The following is a 17927-nucleotide window of genomic DNA, read 5'->3' on the forward strand; positions in this document are numbered from 1 at the left end:
CTAACTACTGCTCATTTGCGATGTCTCTGGTTTTTACCCAAAACTTGTTTGGGCAATGTGTATGTGGGGTGAGCAGCGCCAACTGGGCATTAAACAAAATGATATTCTTCCTAATGCTGATGGGACATGGTTTCTGTTGTGGTTTGGAAATGAGATGACCCCCAAATCTCCTCTGTTAATGTAGGAATAGTCTAAGGTAAAATGATTGGATCGTGAGAGCTATAACCTAATGGATCCACCTTAGTTTGAATGCAAGGGACTGGGTGGTAACTGCAGACAGGAGGGGCACAGCTGGAGGAGGTGGGTTTTTGGAGACATGTCCTGGAAGGGTGCATCTTCCCTGTAGCCCATTTTCTCTTCTCTCTATTTGCTTCTTGATTCCACAATGAGCTGAGTAGCTTCCCTCCACTGGGCCCTTCCGCCATGATGTGCTGCTGTATCACCTTGGACCAAGAACAGTACAGTCAAGCATGGACTAAACCTCTGAAATTGTGAGCCTGAAATAAATTTTCCCTCCTCTAAGTTTTCTTCTCTTGTATTTAGGTCATGCGAAAACAAAACTGACTAAAACTGTCTTTGGTCATCCTGGGTGTATTAGCTGATGTGGCAGCTGACCTGTCTTGTAGAGTGAGGCATAGCAGTCCAGCAGGCCAGGACATGACCTTCTACCAGGGTCATGGAAATGTGAGTTGAAAATGTGAGTAGGTGGTCTTCATCCCCAGGATAGGACAAAGGAAAGTTTGGAGATGTCTGATGTAGATGAGAATTGTGAGAAAGGAATGAACATGGGTAATTCCAGGAATGGAAGAGCGGGACACAAGGGACACATAGATCCATGAGATTTGGAGGTAGTCAAAAAAACTTTCCTTGGTAGGGGCAGAAATGAACTGACTGTAACAGGATGATTGATGTGGCTCATAGCCAGAATGTACATGCTAAATAAGGAAATTAGTGGAAAGAGTTGAATCAGCAGTGGGTTTAAGATGAAATCCATGTATGTCTCCAGTATCCACAGGATACCCCCTTTCCATGAACTTCATCCTCTTGACAGTGATAGTGCTCCTAATACTTTTGATAGTCCTTGTAATTTGTAGATGTACTCATGGGTTTTTCAAATTTCCTTATCTCTTCCCAATTTCTTGTTCTACATTCCATTGTCACCTGTATTAGTTTTTCTCTCTTGATCACTCTACTTTATCCTCAGTCACCTTCCGCAGCTTATCTAAAGTGTCTCCCATTTCTATTCCTTCCCAGCTCATAGCAGTTTACCGCATGTGATGCTTCACCATGACTCCCTCAATGTGAGGGAACCCGATAGCCTCGGAACTTAGGACAGCATAGTAATTTCCTCTGTTCTACTCTCCATTTATTTTTTTTTCTCCTTCTACCTAATAATCACTTGCTCTTGTAAGGCCAACTATTTTCTGTAACTCTGGAATAGAATTCTTAGATTCACCATTTTTACCATAGAACTCAGCCTTCAAAGCCCTGATGCCAAGTATCAGGCATCCCTGATTTTTCTTGACCCTTGAATGGAAAACAGCTTTTCCCTCCTCTATGCCCAGAGAGTGCTTCAACTGGACTCTATCGCATGCCTGCCTCACTTCCTGCCTGTGCCGCAGTTACTGGGGTCTTCCCAGTGCTTTTTATTTTTGAGTTCCTAGGTGTAGGAACCATGGCAAAGTACCCTTCTTGCATGTAATATTTGCTCAGTGGAAAATACAAAAGCCTCACCAGTCTGTGTCAGGATATCTATTGTGTTGGCATTTTTTTTTCTCATTATATTCCTTCTAGACTTTGTTGTAGTTTTTGCGTCATTGATGTCTCTGTCCCTTGTTGTTTAATGCTTGTTAACTTTGTTGAGACTGTGTCCCTCTGAAGCTGAATGTTTGCTTTTTCCATCTGACCATGTCTTCTTACTGTGTCTATGGTTTTGTTACTTTAAAATTTTTATTGAATCAACTTTATTAATGTATAATTTTCAGTAAGATGCATGTATCTTAAGTGTATGGTTCCATTTATTTTAACAAGTATATTTGCCCAGGTAAATATCACCACAGTCAGGATCCGGAATCCCATAACTCCTTATATTGGTTTTGTTCAAAACCACCCCAACCTGACCTTTTGTAGGCCTATTCCTACTTCATGCCTGTTGAGCTTAGAACTATATTTCCTGACCTATTTAAGGTGGGAATACATTGTAGGTATTTTTTATATCTGGTTCTCTATTTTCCATTTATCTGAAGGATATAAAGAATCTATGTTGCTAATTATATCAGGAACCTGTACCTTTATATTGCTGAATGGAATTTCATGTATGAATATTTATTATTCATCATCTCATTTAAGAAAACTTTGGTTGTTTCTCTTTAAATCAAGTCATTGTTGTGGTTTCGTTTCTTTTGCTTATTTGTGTCTTCTATTTGTTTTTGTTCAGTTACCAGCCTGGATTAACTTTGTAAATTCTTACAGCCCTGCAGTCTGTAGTCACTGATGTCTCTGCTCAGTGTTTTTTGTTGGTTTTGTTTTGTCCGACAATTGTTTCCTCAATCCCTATCTCCTTCCCTCCCTTTCTTACTTACTTTTGCAGTTTTTAACCCAGTTTCCTAGGAACACCTCTTTGGTCACTGCAGCTTGTGGTAGGCAATGATTGGTCAGTGGCTGTGCCTAACACCTTAAGCAAGTAAATCTTCCACCTTTTGCTGGTGGTTGGGGCAAACACATACCACCTGAGCAGTTGGCAAATCTGTTCGGGTTGTGCTTTCTCCTCGTGCAAGTCCTCATGTGTAACCAGGAGAGGTTGATATCTGTCCATCTTTGGCCTCTCTTCACATGTGTGCAGCCTTCCAGACCCCTAGAAACAAGTGGGCACTGAACAGAGTCCACTATGCCTGTCTTATCTCCAGGATATCTTTACTAAACCCTGCCTAGTCTTTTTCTCCCTCCAGTACTACAGCCTCTGGCAGCTGTGATGCTGACCTTTGTTTTTTATTTTTTTTTGTTGTTGTTGTTTTGTTTTGTTTTTGTTTTGGGGGGGTTTTCTTTTGTTTTGTTTTGTTTTGTTTTTACTACCTGTCGCTGTTGTTTCAACAAGCTCTGTGGGCTTGGGGCCTTTTTTGTGGAGTTCCAGATTGGGTCTACCCTTCTTGTTGTGGCAGCAAGACTGCTGGTCCTCAGCCCGATCTATTGTCTGACTATGAGAAGGCAGGAGCTTCACCATGTTAAGCTGCCACAGCCCCCACTGTTCTTATGTAACCTCAGGTAGTTATTTTTGAGCAAGTCTTCTCAATTTGTTGTATAGCCTTCACTCATTTCCAGTTTTGGACATATTTTATTTTGAGAATTTTATCCTGTGTTGTCACTGAGTTTGGGGAAATGATAGTCTGTTCTTTGTCCTGTCATTCTGGAAATCATGTTCCAAATGTAAATTTTGTAAAAATTACTGAACAAAATATCAATTCCTAAAAATCGAAAGCAAAATATAAATTGAACAAGAACACTATGCAAGTTAATGAAATTCCACAGAGCCAGGGACTATTTGAAATAAATTTAAAGTATAGCTATTTAACTTTACTGTTCTAGGGGAATATACTCTAGGGTCAAAAAACAAATAACAGTTTTCAGTAACGACATTGGGGGTAGTGTTTATGCCTTTATGTCTGATATGTGGGCATTTATGGGATGTGGTGAACATGTAATGATATGTTATTACGTAAATTCACTGGGAACTAGGATTTTCTGTGTGGGAGAAAAGTAGATGTGAGATGGATGAGTAAAACCCTGTTGTTCTGATCTCGAGTTGAAAGTATAACTATGAGTTGAGGATGATATTTAACCTGAAAACACCATAGCATTTTCCTTTTTCATTGAGAAGTTCTAAGAAAACCAAACAACAGAGGTCTTGGAATGGAATTTTGAAATCATATTATCCTATTTAAAAATGAGAGAAGAAAAATGATAGGTTAAAAAGATTCATGAGACATATCAGCCAATTTCAAGGCATGGCCTTACTTTTATTCTACTTCCATAAATAAATTGTAAAAATATAATTCATGAAACAGTGGGGGAATTTTGAGTGGTAATTATCTATTTAATGATAGTGAGAAAACTTTAAATTTTAGGTACCATATGGTAATTTTTGTTACAGTTAAGAAAATAATTTTTATGTTTCAGAAATACCTTTTGAAAACTTCATGAAAGAAACATGATATATGAATTTTCCTTCAATTAGGAGTTGATGATATTTTCAAACCTATGTAGAAAAGGTCAGTTCTTTATACTACTTTCTCTCCCTTTGTGTATATGAAATTATTCATTAAAAATCAATATTCACTCCTTATTGTTTGGTTTCAAATTGGCATTGTACTTGGTAATCATAGACTCTGACCAAGGTTTGATATTTCGGAAAACAATAGAGATTTTGTATTGAATGAAGATGGATTATTAAATTTGTTTTGTATTCAGAAACTTTTTTATCATATACAGTTAAGGTGTACAACATATTGCTTTAATATATATATATATATATATATATGAAGAGTGAAATGTTTACATAGGAAATTAAACAATTATCTCACAATCAATTACCATTCACTTATTTATTTATTTTTGGCAAGGGTATCTAAAATCTGTTCTTTTAGCAAATATTCTAAATACAACAATATTAATAATATTGAGTACAGTCCATATTATAGTATTGTAATAGCATAATATGATGAAAATACTCATACATAGGAGCTCTGGAGTTATTCATTCTGCATATTTGACATAGAGTGAATCAAACCTAATTCTCCCCTTTTCCTCCCCTTCCCACTTCCCTGGTCACTGTTCTTCTATTCTCTTTGTGTATTCTATGTGGTGGCAAATGGCAAGGTCTCCTTCTTCATCTTCTTTTTCTTTTTTAAAAGCCGCACACTATTCAAACACGTTTCTTTAGCCATTTGCTTTGTTTCTTTAGCCATTTGTTTTCTGTGTTTGTTTTGTTATTTCTGTATCTGGCTACTGTGAATAATGTTGCAATGAATAACTTCAAGAGATGCTAATTTTATCTCCTTTAGGTATATACTTGGAACTGGGATTGCTGTTCATATGGTAATTCTCTTTTTAATTTATCTATGAACCTCTGTATTGTACTCCATAATGGCTGCACCGAGATGTTCCTGCCAACCATGTACAGGGGTCTCCATTTTCCCACACCTTCAATAATAGCCTATCTAACAGGTCTGAGGTGATATCTCCTGTGGTTTCAATTTTCATTTCCCTGATGATTAGTGATTTTGAGCATCTTTTCATACATCTATCGGCCATTTCAATATTTTCTTTGAAAAAAATAACATTCAAGTCTTTGTTCATTTTTAAATCAGGATACTGGCTTTTCTCTATTTGAGTTGTGTGAGTTCTTTATACATTTTGGGTATTAACAACTTATTACATATATAGTTTGCAAGTATTTTATGTTTATACAGGTTTTTTTTGGTTGTTTGCTGTGGAGAATGTTTTCAGTTTGATATAAACTTGTTCATTTATCTTTTGATCTTGGAGATTGAGTTTTGGGGGTGATATTAAAAAACTCATTGTCAAGGCCAATATCAAGCAGTTTTCCCTTATCTTTTCCTCTAGGAATGTTATGGTTTCAGGCATGATTCCTTTTATCCATTTTGAATTGATTTTAGTGTATGGTGAAATATGAATCCAGTTAGCTATTTTGCCTGTGGAAATACAGTTTTCTCAGTACCATTTATTAAAGAGATTATGCTTTCCCCATTATGCACTCACGGCACCCTTGTTGAAAATTAGTTGAACAAATATGTTTGGATTAATTTCTGGACTCATCATTCTGTCACCCTGGTGTGTGCCTGTTTTTATGCTAATACTGCACTGTTTTGATTACTATATAGATTTGATGTATTATTTTATTTATTCATGTAAAAATCGTATTTATTTTTTCACTGATACATTAAAAGCAGAAAAGTTTACATGTTAATGCAGTACTGTGTGATGTTTAAATGCATTCAAACATGGTATAATCAGGTAAAACACATCCATCTCCTCGAATACTTAAAATCAGGTGGGGTGATGGCTCTGATTGTTTTTTCCCAGAATTTTTTTTCTGTTATAGGTAATTTTTTGATAAGTATTGTTTGGAATCTATAGATCACTTAGAGTAATATGGAAATTTTAACAATTTTCTTTAAGCCCATGAGCAAGGGATACCTTTCCATTTGCTTGTGTCCTCTTCACTTAGTGTTCATGGTATTCAGCATGCATATCTTTCACATCCTGTTTTTCCTAAATATTTTATTTTTTAATACTATTTTACATGAGATTTTTTATTTCATGTTTTGTGTGTGTCAATTGTTATTTGTGTATAGAAATGCTCATTTTTTCTATGCTGACTTTATATTCTTCAGTTTTACTGAATTTATTTATTTGAGCTAAGTGTTAACAGTCCTGTATCTGTAGGATCATATCATCTTAAAGCAATGATGATCTTAGTCTTCCCCTTCAGATTTAGGTACTTTTATTTATTTATTTGTTGCCTGATTGCTTTTGCTAGGATTTCTAGTGCTGTGTTTGATGGAAGTGATGAGTGAGGAAATCCTTTCTTGTACTAAATCTCTTGTAGCTAAGTGTTCAATTTTCCCACGTGGATTATGTGAGACTTTCATACATATGTTTTATTATGTTGAGAAAATTCCCTTCTATGTCTCACTGTTGAGAGAGTTGAGAGAGTTGCTATCAAGACAAAATTTGGGTCTTTGTTAAATGCTCTTTCTACATAAATGGAAATGATCATCTCCTTTGATTTTTGGGCAGGATTTTACGATATGTATTGACATATTTTTTACTGGGGACTCAGAAAAGAGGGATCCATTTTCAACTATTAATTTCTATTCTCACATGACTTTTTGTTAGTGCAAAAGTTTGTTATGGCCCCGTGTCCTGGGAACACCCTTGACTAGGATAGCCAAGAATTTGAATTTTGAAATATTTTCCTACTCAAATTTTGTTTGACAAAAGGGTCAAACAAAAGACCCTTTTGAGAGAGGAGTCCTCATGGTATGGAGTATAGTTGCCTGTGTAAATAAAAAAAAAAAAAAAAAAACAAAAAAAAAAAAAAAAAAAACTCAAAATGCATCAAAAGCCTAAATATAATACATGAAAATATGAAACTGCTAGAAGAAAATATAGGGAGGACACATGAAGATTTTACTGTAGCCAATACTTTTTTCGGATGGGAACCCAAAAGCATACTCAGCAAAAGTCAAACTCAACACAGAGGATTCTATCATACTAACAAGTTTCTACACAGCAAAGGAAATAACAGAGGGAAAAGACAGCCTGCAGAATAGGAGAAAACCTTTGCGACTATTTGTCTGAAAAGAACTAATATCCCGAATATGTATGAAACTCCAAAAACTCAAGAACACCAATAATTCAATTAAAATGGGAAATGATCTGAATAGACATTTCTCTTAAGAAGACACACAGAGAATGCAGGATCCAGTATAGAAGAGAACAAAGGATTCCAACTGCATTGAGGCTCTCAGTACTTGTGTCTCATCCATTATTTTCTCTTCCTTCTACTCTTCCTACTGCTCTGCCTCAAATGTTTTCTGTGCATTGTCCGTCTGTTTTCATGTACTGTTCTGGGGACTGAGAGTAAAATGCGTTGGTAGAAAAAGAACCCAAGCAACCACGAAGTGTATGGAGTTGGAAAAGGAAACAATAATAACAACAAACCATTAAGGGGCACTGTAACAGAGAAAGCCTCTGCAGCCTCGTAGTGTTTTATGTTTTGCTTCAGTCTGGTGGTTCTATATGCTGTAACTCCCAGCACCCTGCTGTTTCCATTGTAGGTGTTAATAATATTTTTTCTTGACTGAAGTGAAAAATCTTTCAAGATCAGTGGTTTCATGTTCATTTCCTTGTATTCTGTTTGGCGAATAAAAAAGGGAAAGTAAAATAAGACAGATATTTTTCTTTAGTTTTTGAGTAGTCTGATCTAATTGTCTATATTGTATCTATTTATTTTTCTCCCAGGACTTTGATAGATTGGCTGATTTTACAGTTACAGTTGGAAATATAAAGGCTTTGACAAAGTTGCAGTCAAGATATGAAATGGAAAATCAGAAATAAGAAGGTGAACTAGGGAGACAAAACAAGGGGGATGACACAGGATAAAGGAGACACTGAGAACCTTGGGAAGGAGAATGACAGGACCAGAGAAGATAGGGACATGGGAGAGGCTGACTGGGGTGGATAAACCAGAAGCATCCTTCCCAGCAGAGCGGCAGCTGAGAAATTGCTTAGTGTTACTCCCTCAATTTACAGACGTACAAATAAAGGCTTTGGGAGAAGAAGCGACCCTTCGAAATCACATAGGAATTTTTCTGAGCTCATCTCAAGGAAGCTGAAGACCTGGAGAGAAGCTGAAAGCCAAGGAGGTGAGAATAAGTCTAGAAGCCAGGGCTACAGGGGAAATGAGAGGTGGTGTAGGAGTACCCAGGGCTGTGGGAGGCACATTTCTTCTCCAATATGCACTTTGTATGAGGAAGAGTTTTGTCAGTTGGAAGAGAGGAAGTCACTACAGAGTGTGGAGAGAAAGTGTTGCTGAAATGAGAGATCAAACACCAGCTGAGAGTCAGAAGGCCTCTGTCAGTGGAATGCTGCTCCTGCTACTTGTATTGCTAGCAGTCCTCTTCCCAGGTGGTGACAATCAGGAAGGTAAGCCTAGCTGAGCCAGCTCCTGCTCTGGTGCAGAGGGTCTCCCTGAAAGCAGGCTGCACTTGCCCAGGTGCACCTGGCCTCTGAGGACCTGCCCCTCTTGACTCAAGCCGTCTTCCATCATGCTGGAGGTGGGGCTGCAGCTGAGGTCCTCAGGCTCTCAGATGTGTCAGGCGTTATGTTTCTGCAGACCCCGGGATCTTGTTTCCTGCATCTTTTTCAGTATGCACAGGTTCTATTTTCCTCCTGCTTTTCCCTTTCTCTTCACTATCTTTCCTTCCTTTCTTTACAGCCTCCCTGAGTTCGACCTCATTCCATGTCATGCAAATCTCATCCTTTGTCAACAGCACCTGGACACAGAATCGTGGCTCAGGCTGGTTGAATGATATGCAGATTCATGGTTGGGATAGTGACACAGGCACTGCCATATTCCTAAAACCATGGGCAAAGGGGAACTTCAGCAGTGAGACCATTCTGATGCTGGAGGAGATCTTCCGAGTCTACTTCTTTGTATTCACCAGTGAAGTGCAGGATCATGTCAATGAGTTCGAGTTGGAATGTAAGTCCAGTCCTCAGACCTGGGGGCTTGTCAGTGACTTATTCTCTCCTGCTCCAGGGCACTGCTCCCTTTGGTCCTTCCCCCTCTTCCTTTCTTCACCCAGCTGTGTGCACACACTTCTCTGGAGTAGACTCCCTCTCTGAGACTCCACACCTCCACAAAATATTCCGTATCTTGATACATGTGCACCTGTCTCTGCCAGATCTGATAGATCTGATCTATGACCAGCTCCAGGTTTGTCTCCTGTGAAACTTGCTTCTTACTTTCCTACTTGTTCCTGAAAGACCTAAAGTGTGGCTCCTCCTCGCTTCCATCCATTCAACCTTCTCCTCTCCATGTGAACCTCTGGTTCCCTTTGGAAAGCTGTGTTGGTAACTGCATGGCACTCTTCCTTATCCTCTACCTTTCCTCTCCCCTATACCCACTGTATACTTTTACAGGTTCTTACTGTTCACAATATTCATACCTTTCCAGTGATTTCTTTCTGAAAGTAAATGCTGTCATTATTCAGATTCATTTTTTCACCTTCCAGATTTTTTTCCTCTCCCAGAATCAACATCCTGGGTCCTCCCCACAACCCTTTCTTTCTTGTTTGCTATTGAATAACCTTTCTGTTTTCCTTCTGCACAGACCCATTTGAGATCCAGGGCTTAGCAGGCTGTGAGCTATACGCTGGGGGAGCCATCATGAGCTTCTTGAGGGGTTCTTTAGAAGGACTGGATTTTCTGAGCCTTAAGACAGGTTGGCCCTCCCCGGAAGGTGAACTCAGGGCACAGAAATTCTGCACGGTAATCACAAAGTACAAAGGTATCTGTGAAACAGTGGAGAAGCTGCTATTAGAAACCTGCCCCCAATATCTCCTGAGTCTCTTGGAAGCTGGGAAGGCAGATCTGCAGAAGCAAGGTTGGTCCAGTCTGTTTCACTGTCCACTACCTCCTTCAACCCAAGTATAGGAGTGTACCCCAAAAAGAAGAGGGACTTCATTGATAACTTTCTTCCTTCCTAAAGAAGGATGATAGAAGTGGGTTTCTGAGTCTCTGTGCTCTGGGTTAGTGTCATAATGCGACACCCTTCCTACCTTTTCTGTCCCAGTGAAGCCTGAGGCCTGGCTGTCAAGTGGTCCTAGTCCTGGGCCTGACCGTGTGCTGCTGGTGTGCCATGTGTCTGGATTCTACCCAAAGCCCGTGTGGGTAATGTGGATGCAGGGTGAGCAGGAGCAGGAAGACACTCAGCAAGGTGATATCCTGCCCAACGCTGATGGGACATGGTATATCCGAACAACCCTGGATGTGGCAACTGGGGAGGCAGCTGGCCTGTCCTGCAGAGTGAAGCACAGCAGCCTTGGAGGGCAGGACCTTGTCCTCTACTGGGGTGAGAAAGGGTAGGGGGCCCAGCTGGAGATGAGGGTAGATGGTACTCAAGCAAAGAGGGAGAGATTGGAGAAGGTTGAGGGGAGAAAGAAAATGGAAGGTGTAGTGAGAGAGAAAAGAATGGAGAAAGGAACTTTAGAGAATGAAGGCTACGTAGCTCTGCAACAGAAGGCCAGGGGATGAACGTATGGGATTTGAAGTGACATTATTCCTTGTTCTCTCTCTCAATCAACAGGGCACTCCCTCTCCATTGGCTTGATCATTTTGGCAATTACAGTGCCCTGTGTGCTCATTTTGCTGGGACTTGCATTGTGGTTTTGGAGGCGCAGGTGCATTTTTATTTTCTTAATCTTTCTTGTCTGTCTCACTCCCTCTCTTTTTGCCTCTCATCTATTTTGTAGCCCAAGAGCCTCCATCTTTCCACCAAAACTTCCTCTTAACTCCTATTTCCCATTTAGAAGGAATTTTAAAAGCAATGGTAAAGATCACATAAGATTCACATCTTTACCATTATTATCAAGTGTGTTTACTACGTTCACCTTCTTTGCATGCATCACCATCATTCATCTCTTAAAGTCTTTCCCATTTTGCAAAGTGGAAACTCACTTTCCACTTAAAAACACTTCTCTGTTCCCTTCCTCCCTGCTGGCTGGTGGCCATTCCACTTTCCATGTCTCCTAATTTGACTACCCTGTGTAACTCTTGCAATCGAAAGCATACAGTAATTGTCATCAGTGACGTAAATCCTGTCGTAGCATATGTCGGAATTTCCTTCCTTATTAAGGATGAATAATATTCCATGGCATGTGTACACACCACACTTTTTTAGCCATGCATTCATTACTGAATCTTTGATCAGTTCCACTTTTGGCCATTGTGAATAGTGCTGCTACAAATGTGGATGTGCACATATGTCTTCAATACACCTGGCTTTTTGTTCTGGCTTTCTTGACAGGTCATATCAGGACATCCAGTGACCACTCATCATGTCTTCTCCCCCATCATGTCTTGGTACTTGGAATAAGTACCAAGAAGTCCAGAAACTTAGGATGTCAGCCCAGGAGTCAATCCTGTTACATTTTATCAAGTAATCATCCATGTTGATCAAATCATTTTCCCCATACATTGCAAAAAGATCATAATTTATATCCAATCAGAAAAACAATTACGAACAGAGAATTTATTTTGAAATGCTGTCAGAAGTAGTACCCACTCAGATTTCATCATTGCGAGTACATATTATGAGTTTCTTGAGAGTTTTAAATATTTTTTATCCAGTAAATATGTGACTTGCACTTTAATGATTTCAAAAAGGCAAAACAAAATTATGTGTCCTTAACTTCCCTGTTTTGCATGCAATGTATACATGTGAATTCAGTTTTAAAATGTTTTGTTTTGGGTTTTACATCTATGTTCATTTAATTCTAACAATATCCTCATTAGGTATTGATATTAAGAATTTTTGACTACATAAAATTAGATGAAAAATGGTTGTTGTTGTTGTTGTTTTTTTCTTTCCAGTGTGTGGCATTTGTATGTAGTTATTTTTATTTACATTGTGTGTGTGTGTGTGTGTGTGTGTGTGTGTGTGTGTGTGTGTGCAGATTTAGTGGAATTCACTAGTGTCGTCAGGTGTTGGGAAGTTTTTTGTTTTTTTTTTTTAAATAGAAAAGTATTAAATTTCATGGCCAGTTGGTTTTATGTTTTTGCACCAGGGATTAAACCCAGGGGTGCTTAAGCACTGAGCCACATCCCCAGCACCCTCCCTCCCTTTTGTGAGACAGGGTCTCCCTAAATTACTTAGGGCTTCGTTAAGTTGCTGATGCTTGCTTTGAACTTGTGATCCTCCTGCCTTAGCCTCCCCAGCTGGGATTTGTGGCCAGTTTTTGAGAATATTTCTAACGTTTCTTACTGTGTATTCAGAATTTTCTTTTTCTTTCTTTTTTTTTTTTTTGTCAGATATGATAAGTTTCAAATATTTTGTACAGGTCATCCAAATCATGCAATTTATTTTCAGTTTTTTCCTTCTACTTCTTTCAGGATTAATTTGCTTTCATTGTTCTAGTTTCTTGACGGAAATTCCTAAGTACCTATTCTCCCATATTTGCTTGATTTAAAGGCTACGGATTTTATTGCAGCAGGGCTTCAGTGCATGTCAGTAAATCTGATATACTGTATTGTCTTTGTCAGTTCAGTATATTTTCTAATTGTTCACCATGACATGTTAATTATTTAGAAAGTGTTTCTGAACATCCAGGCAGGGTAGGGATTTGCCAGTAATATCATTGCTTTGACTTAATTACATTGTGTCAGTAAAAATATTTTGTGTGTTTTCACTCTTGAAATTTGTTCATATTGTTTTATAGATAAGCATCACTTTCAATACAAATGTTCTATGTTTATTTGAAGAGAATTATGGTTGTGGTGTTAAAAATGTGAATTCTAAATATATCCATTAGTTCACTTTCATTAATTATGTTGTTTGCATCTAATACATATTCAGATGCTTTTGTACAATGCTTTTTCTATCATTCACACAGATATGTTAATAAAATTCTCCACCAAAATTGAACATTTTTAATATCTCCTTTTTTAAATAACTTTGTTTGCTTCATAATTTAGAGAATGTACTATTACATGCCTAAATATTTACAAATGCTAACTCTTCCTTGTGATATATTTCTTCTTTTAATATTTCCTTTCTGGTAAGGTCATGTTTTTAGGACTTAGTAGGGCCTTATCAGGGTCATTGGATTTAGTATTTTCTTATAGCATCTTTTAAACTCTAAACCTTCTCTTTAGATATATTTTTTATAGTTCTCTGTGAATAGAGTACAGGTAAGTCATTTCCTACTCACTTTGAGTCTTTGTCATTTAGTCATTTAGGCTATTTATTTTAATTTAATTAACTGCTGAATTTGTGTTTACAGCTCAATCTGCTATCTTGCTATTGCTTCTTTTCTTCCTGCCTCCTTTAGATCAAATTTTTTTACCTCCTTTAGATCAAATATTTTTTAATATACACTACTTTCCCAATTATTAACTTGGTTTGAAGATCTTTTACTATTTCTTTGTTGGCTATCCTCTAAACCTTCACTTAATCCTAAACATTACACCCTAACATTAATTAATATTTTACCACTTTCTTCTTGTTCAGTGACTTTGGAATATTTTCCTATCATTTATCCACTTCCTGTGTTCTGTAGTTGTTGTGTCTTTCAATTTACAACACATGTAAATAAACATTCAAAATAAATTTTGAACACAACATGGTAATATTGACTTTGATTTATTTACCCTTTTCATTTCTCAACTTCACATTTAGGGTTCTGGACTAGCAACAAAGGTTGTTGATCTTAATCAGATCAGTAATACAATATTCAGATCTGGATTTCAACCATTACTGCTCTATATTTTTTCCCTATTTATGATTCACTTTGGTCCTAGGGCATAGAAATTGAGGATGTAGGTTTTAGAACTGCACCCTAAAGTCCATGGTGTTTTCCAGGACTTCTCTTCCCATACAGACACCATATCCTAATTTTTGTTTCTTGGTTCCATAGCCTGTGAAATGCTTTGCTCAGTCCCTTTTCCCTTTAGGATTCATAGATGTCTGCAGGTGGAGACATATGGCTGCAGACACTGGGCTCTACCTTTCAGGACTTCTTTTCTTTCCTGGCCTCTGGTCCTCTAATTCCTCACTGTGGTAATAGCTCTCAGATGTCATCAGATAGGTAGAATTTTTCAAAATCTATTACTAGTTATACTCATCAGGATAGCTTCCCCTAAATAATATAATCCAACATTGTCATAAGTAAAAATTCCAGGATATTTTAAAAGTCAATAAAATTGGTTAGGATTCATCTTGTCTCACATCTTATTTTATTCTTGTTTCAATTCTTACTTTTTGATAACATTTTGGAAAAGGAGAAACTTAGGACTTTTTCATACAGTGTTAGAACAGGGATGTGTGTACCACATGAACTACGTCACAGGCTTCTATGATTTAAAGTAAAAACTAAGCAAATTTTAAAAATCCTGGAGTGAAATACTAGAAAGGAAATTTTAAATTTTAAATCAGTATTCATCATGTTGAACTAACTAGGATGAAATATTTAAGGGATGAAATTAATTCAGTATAAAATCTATTACTCAAATATTTCACATTGTGTAGCTTCTTGAACCTATTAAATGTGTCACCTGTTTTGCCTAGAGTTGATCAGAACAGTGCACTCCTGATAGTGAGAAACCAGCTTCTGCAATGGCCCCTCCATCCTACCCTATACCTCATTAATAGTGCAAGGAACGAAGTAATAATAATCATTAGTCATTGGATATAATAAATCACAGTGTGGGTAGTGTGTATGGAGAAGAGCTGTATGTTGTAGTGATACATCCCACAGAGTCCTTAAAAGAAACTCTGCAGTCATCATTCAGTTGTGATGGGTTCCTGATTGAGCTGAACAGAATCTGTCTTGAGGATACAGGTGTGGGGGGATGTCTGGCTGGTTTGTGGACTGAACACATATACTTTATAGAAAATCAGAATAAAATGAAAGTAATCATCTTTAATTTAATTACTGTGTTATTCAGTTTTCTACCATTAAAGTGAAATGCCTAATGGGTAAAGAGGTTATTTAGCTCCTAGTTCTCAGGGCCCCAGCTCAAAATTGGGCAGCTCCTTTGCTTTTGACTTCTGTAAGACTGTGAGGATGCCACAGGACATGTTCATGTCAGAGCAGACATTTTACATCATGGAAAAGAGAAAGAACAGAGACAGAGGATGGGTCTGGGTACCTTGATCAACCTTGGGGCACACCTCAATTAATAAAGAACCTCCTATAAAACCCTACCTCTGAAAGACCCAGAGCACCTTCTAATTGAGCAAATTGAGCCAATCTGGGGAAATTCCCTTTACCATGTGATCTTTTGGGGAACAACATCCATATTCAAGTCATAGCTTTTTGCCTCTAATACCCAAGGTTTATACATCTCACAAAGCAAAATGCATTCATTCCATCACTAAGTGTTCCAATGAAAACTGTCCCACATTGCTCAACAGTTCAAGTCCAAACTCTGCTCTGAGATTCAAGGCAAATTTAATGTGAGCCCCTGTTTTTTAAAAAAGTTCCACACTTCCAGGATACAATGTGAGGCAGGCACAGATCAAACATTTCTTGTTTAAAAGGGGAGGATAAGAAAATAGTAAGAAGGGATCATCCCAGAGCAAGACTGAAACCAAGCAGGGCAACCATTCAATTCTAAAGCTCTCTGTCTGACATCTGCAGCACACTAGAGTAGAACGTGGACTACCAAGGTCTGGGATGGCCCTGTCCCCATAGCCTTGCTTATTACAGCACATAGACAGTTTCCTGGACTGGCTCTGCATGCTGCCTATACTTTTCCTTGGCAGGAGTTTCACATTGTGGGTGTCATGACCTTCTTTGGGTTCCCAGTGAACTTTAACTTCCATGGTTTTAAATCTCCATTACACATTGCCCAGCTAGGAGCTTCCTAGGGGACCCTGACCCTATGGTCCACTCTCAGGACTTGAAATATTGGTGGAAGTCTACATAACTCCATAAGCCTTGAATTTCTGTATGTCTTCCAAACCAGCCTCACATGGGTAATGCCAAGGTCTGCCACAGACATGAGCTATACCTGGCAGCCATTGAACAATGATCGCAGTGGTCTCCTAGTCTTTTACTAGTTGAGCATGGGAGAATAAATCTCAACATATTCAGAGGCACTAGGTTATTGTGGAGTGCTTCCCTGAAATGATTCCTTCTTGGAGTATTTGAAACAAATTTATATTTCTCCGTCTCTGATGCAGCTATCATGGCAAGGAAATCTTGCAGGTTTTCAGATGAGGGCATATTTTCTTTTGTCTTAATGCAAAGCACTGGGATTTTATTTAATTTTTTGTTTTTGTTGTTGTTGTCAATGGACCTTTATTTTATTTATTTATATGTGGTACTGAGAATCGAACCCACTGCCTTATGCATGGTAGGAAAGTGCTCTACCACTGAGCTACAATCCCAGTCTGTCATTTTTTTTTTTAAATTGACAGTTTGCTAACAACTATAACCTTCTTGTTTGTACCTTTACAAATAAATGCTCCTTTCCTGTCCTCTGAATTTTTCAAATATTTCCAATCTACAACTTTGCCTCCTGATTTTTATTGTAGATTTGGATAAAAGTATCCCATAATATTCATGCTGCACTCTGAATGCTGTTTTTTTTTTTTTTTTTTTTTTTAATCTTAGTTGAAGAGATTTCAAGCAAACTAGTCTATCACCTTTAAGAGGGAGAAAGGCAGGAAGGAGAACAATGGGCACCAAAACTTAGGTACGAGAATAAAGTTCTAGTATTCTATAGCAAAGTACAGTGACTTCGGTTCACAGGAGCCATTACAGATTTTATGAAGAACTAAAACAAGGAAACTTGAAGACTCACAACATAATAAAATGGAAAGGAGAGGCCGCCTGCATCGCGCAGGTAGCAGGCAGGCACCCAACCTGCCTGTCTTGCAGAGCTAGGTGGCAGGCAGCCAACCTGCCCAATCACCAGGCCAAACACAGACGCCACCACATACCAACCCCACCTGACCCCTGCACCTAGGATGGCACCATCATTGGTCGGTTGCAGTTGTTGAGCGAACTGGTGGGTGATTCAGGCCACCTGCGCCGGGGAGGTAGCAGGTGGGCACCCAACCTACCTGCCTTGCAGAGCTAGGCAGTGGGCAGCCAACCCACCCAACCACCATGCCGAAGACAGACACCATCACTGAGTGAACCTGCCCGACTATCACACCAAGGTCTGTTGCCATCACGAAGCAAGCTGGCAGATGAGCCAGCCTGCCTGCATCCCGGAGCTAGCCAGTGGCCTCTTTACAAGCTGGTGCAGGCATTTTGAATTATTACTGAGGGCGTGGCCATCATCATTGGAAGGGCAGCTCCCTATTTGAACACCTACAGGAGGCTAGAGGACCTTTGACAAGACCCAGAAGTCAAGAAGAGGAGGTATTGAGAGACTTGGGACCAACTCAGAGCCACCGGGTGAGTCTCTCCCACTGGTTGGGCTCCCTGGATGGGGCAGTAGTCCCAAAACACAGGGAACTTCGTGGAGTAGAGTGGCCCAGTGAGACTTCCCTGCTGGAGCCGAGAACCCAGTCAACTTGGAGCATTGCAGAGGAGGGCTGCACAGCTAGAGGCTTAGATGCAGAGTGAGGGTCTGAGGCCTGGGCAGTAGCTCTGGACCCCAAGGAACAT

The 17927-nt window shown here is 38.9% G+C and overlaps 1 protein-coding gene across 2 annotated transcripts in view; it reads left to right on the forward strand.

Annotated features, from left to right (window-relative positions):
* LOC306638875 (T-cell surface glycoprotein CD1b-like) overlaps nucleotides 1-12226 on the forward strand; it is a gene marked incomplete at its 5' end in the record, with an annotated part of 51773 nt that extends 39547 nt beyond the window's left edge. Inside the window, 6 exons of one of the 2 annotated variants that reach the window (XM_079102308.1) lie at nucleotides 8484-8727; nucleotides 9020-9286; nucleotides 9917-10189; nucleotides 10379-10657; nucleotides 10892-10985; nucleotides 11612-12226. In XM_079102308.1, coding sequence (XP_078958434.1) covers nucleotides 8484-8727; nucleotides 9020-9286; nucleotides 9917-10189; nucleotides 10379-10657; nucleotides 10892-10985; nucleotides 11612-11633 — 1179 coding nt within the window. In that variant the 3' untranslated portion in view covers nucleotides 11634-12226. Of the gene's footprint in view, nucleotides 1-8483; nucleotides 8728-9019; nucleotides 9287-9916; nucleotides 10190-10378; nucleotides 10658-10891; nucleotides 10986-11611 lie in introns of those variants that run through there. The other variant, XM_079102309.1, reaches the window with a different exon arrangement.
* Nucleotides 12227-17927: the final 5701 nt, after the last annotated feature.

The sequence above is a fragment of the Sciurus vulgaris genome (genome assembly GCF_902686455.1).
Source record: "Sciurus vulgaris genome assembly, chromosome: 1".
In the NCBI taxonomy this organism is placed as follows: Eukaryota; Metazoa; Chordata; class Mammalia; order Rodentia; family Sciuridae; genus Sciurus; species Sciurus vulgaris.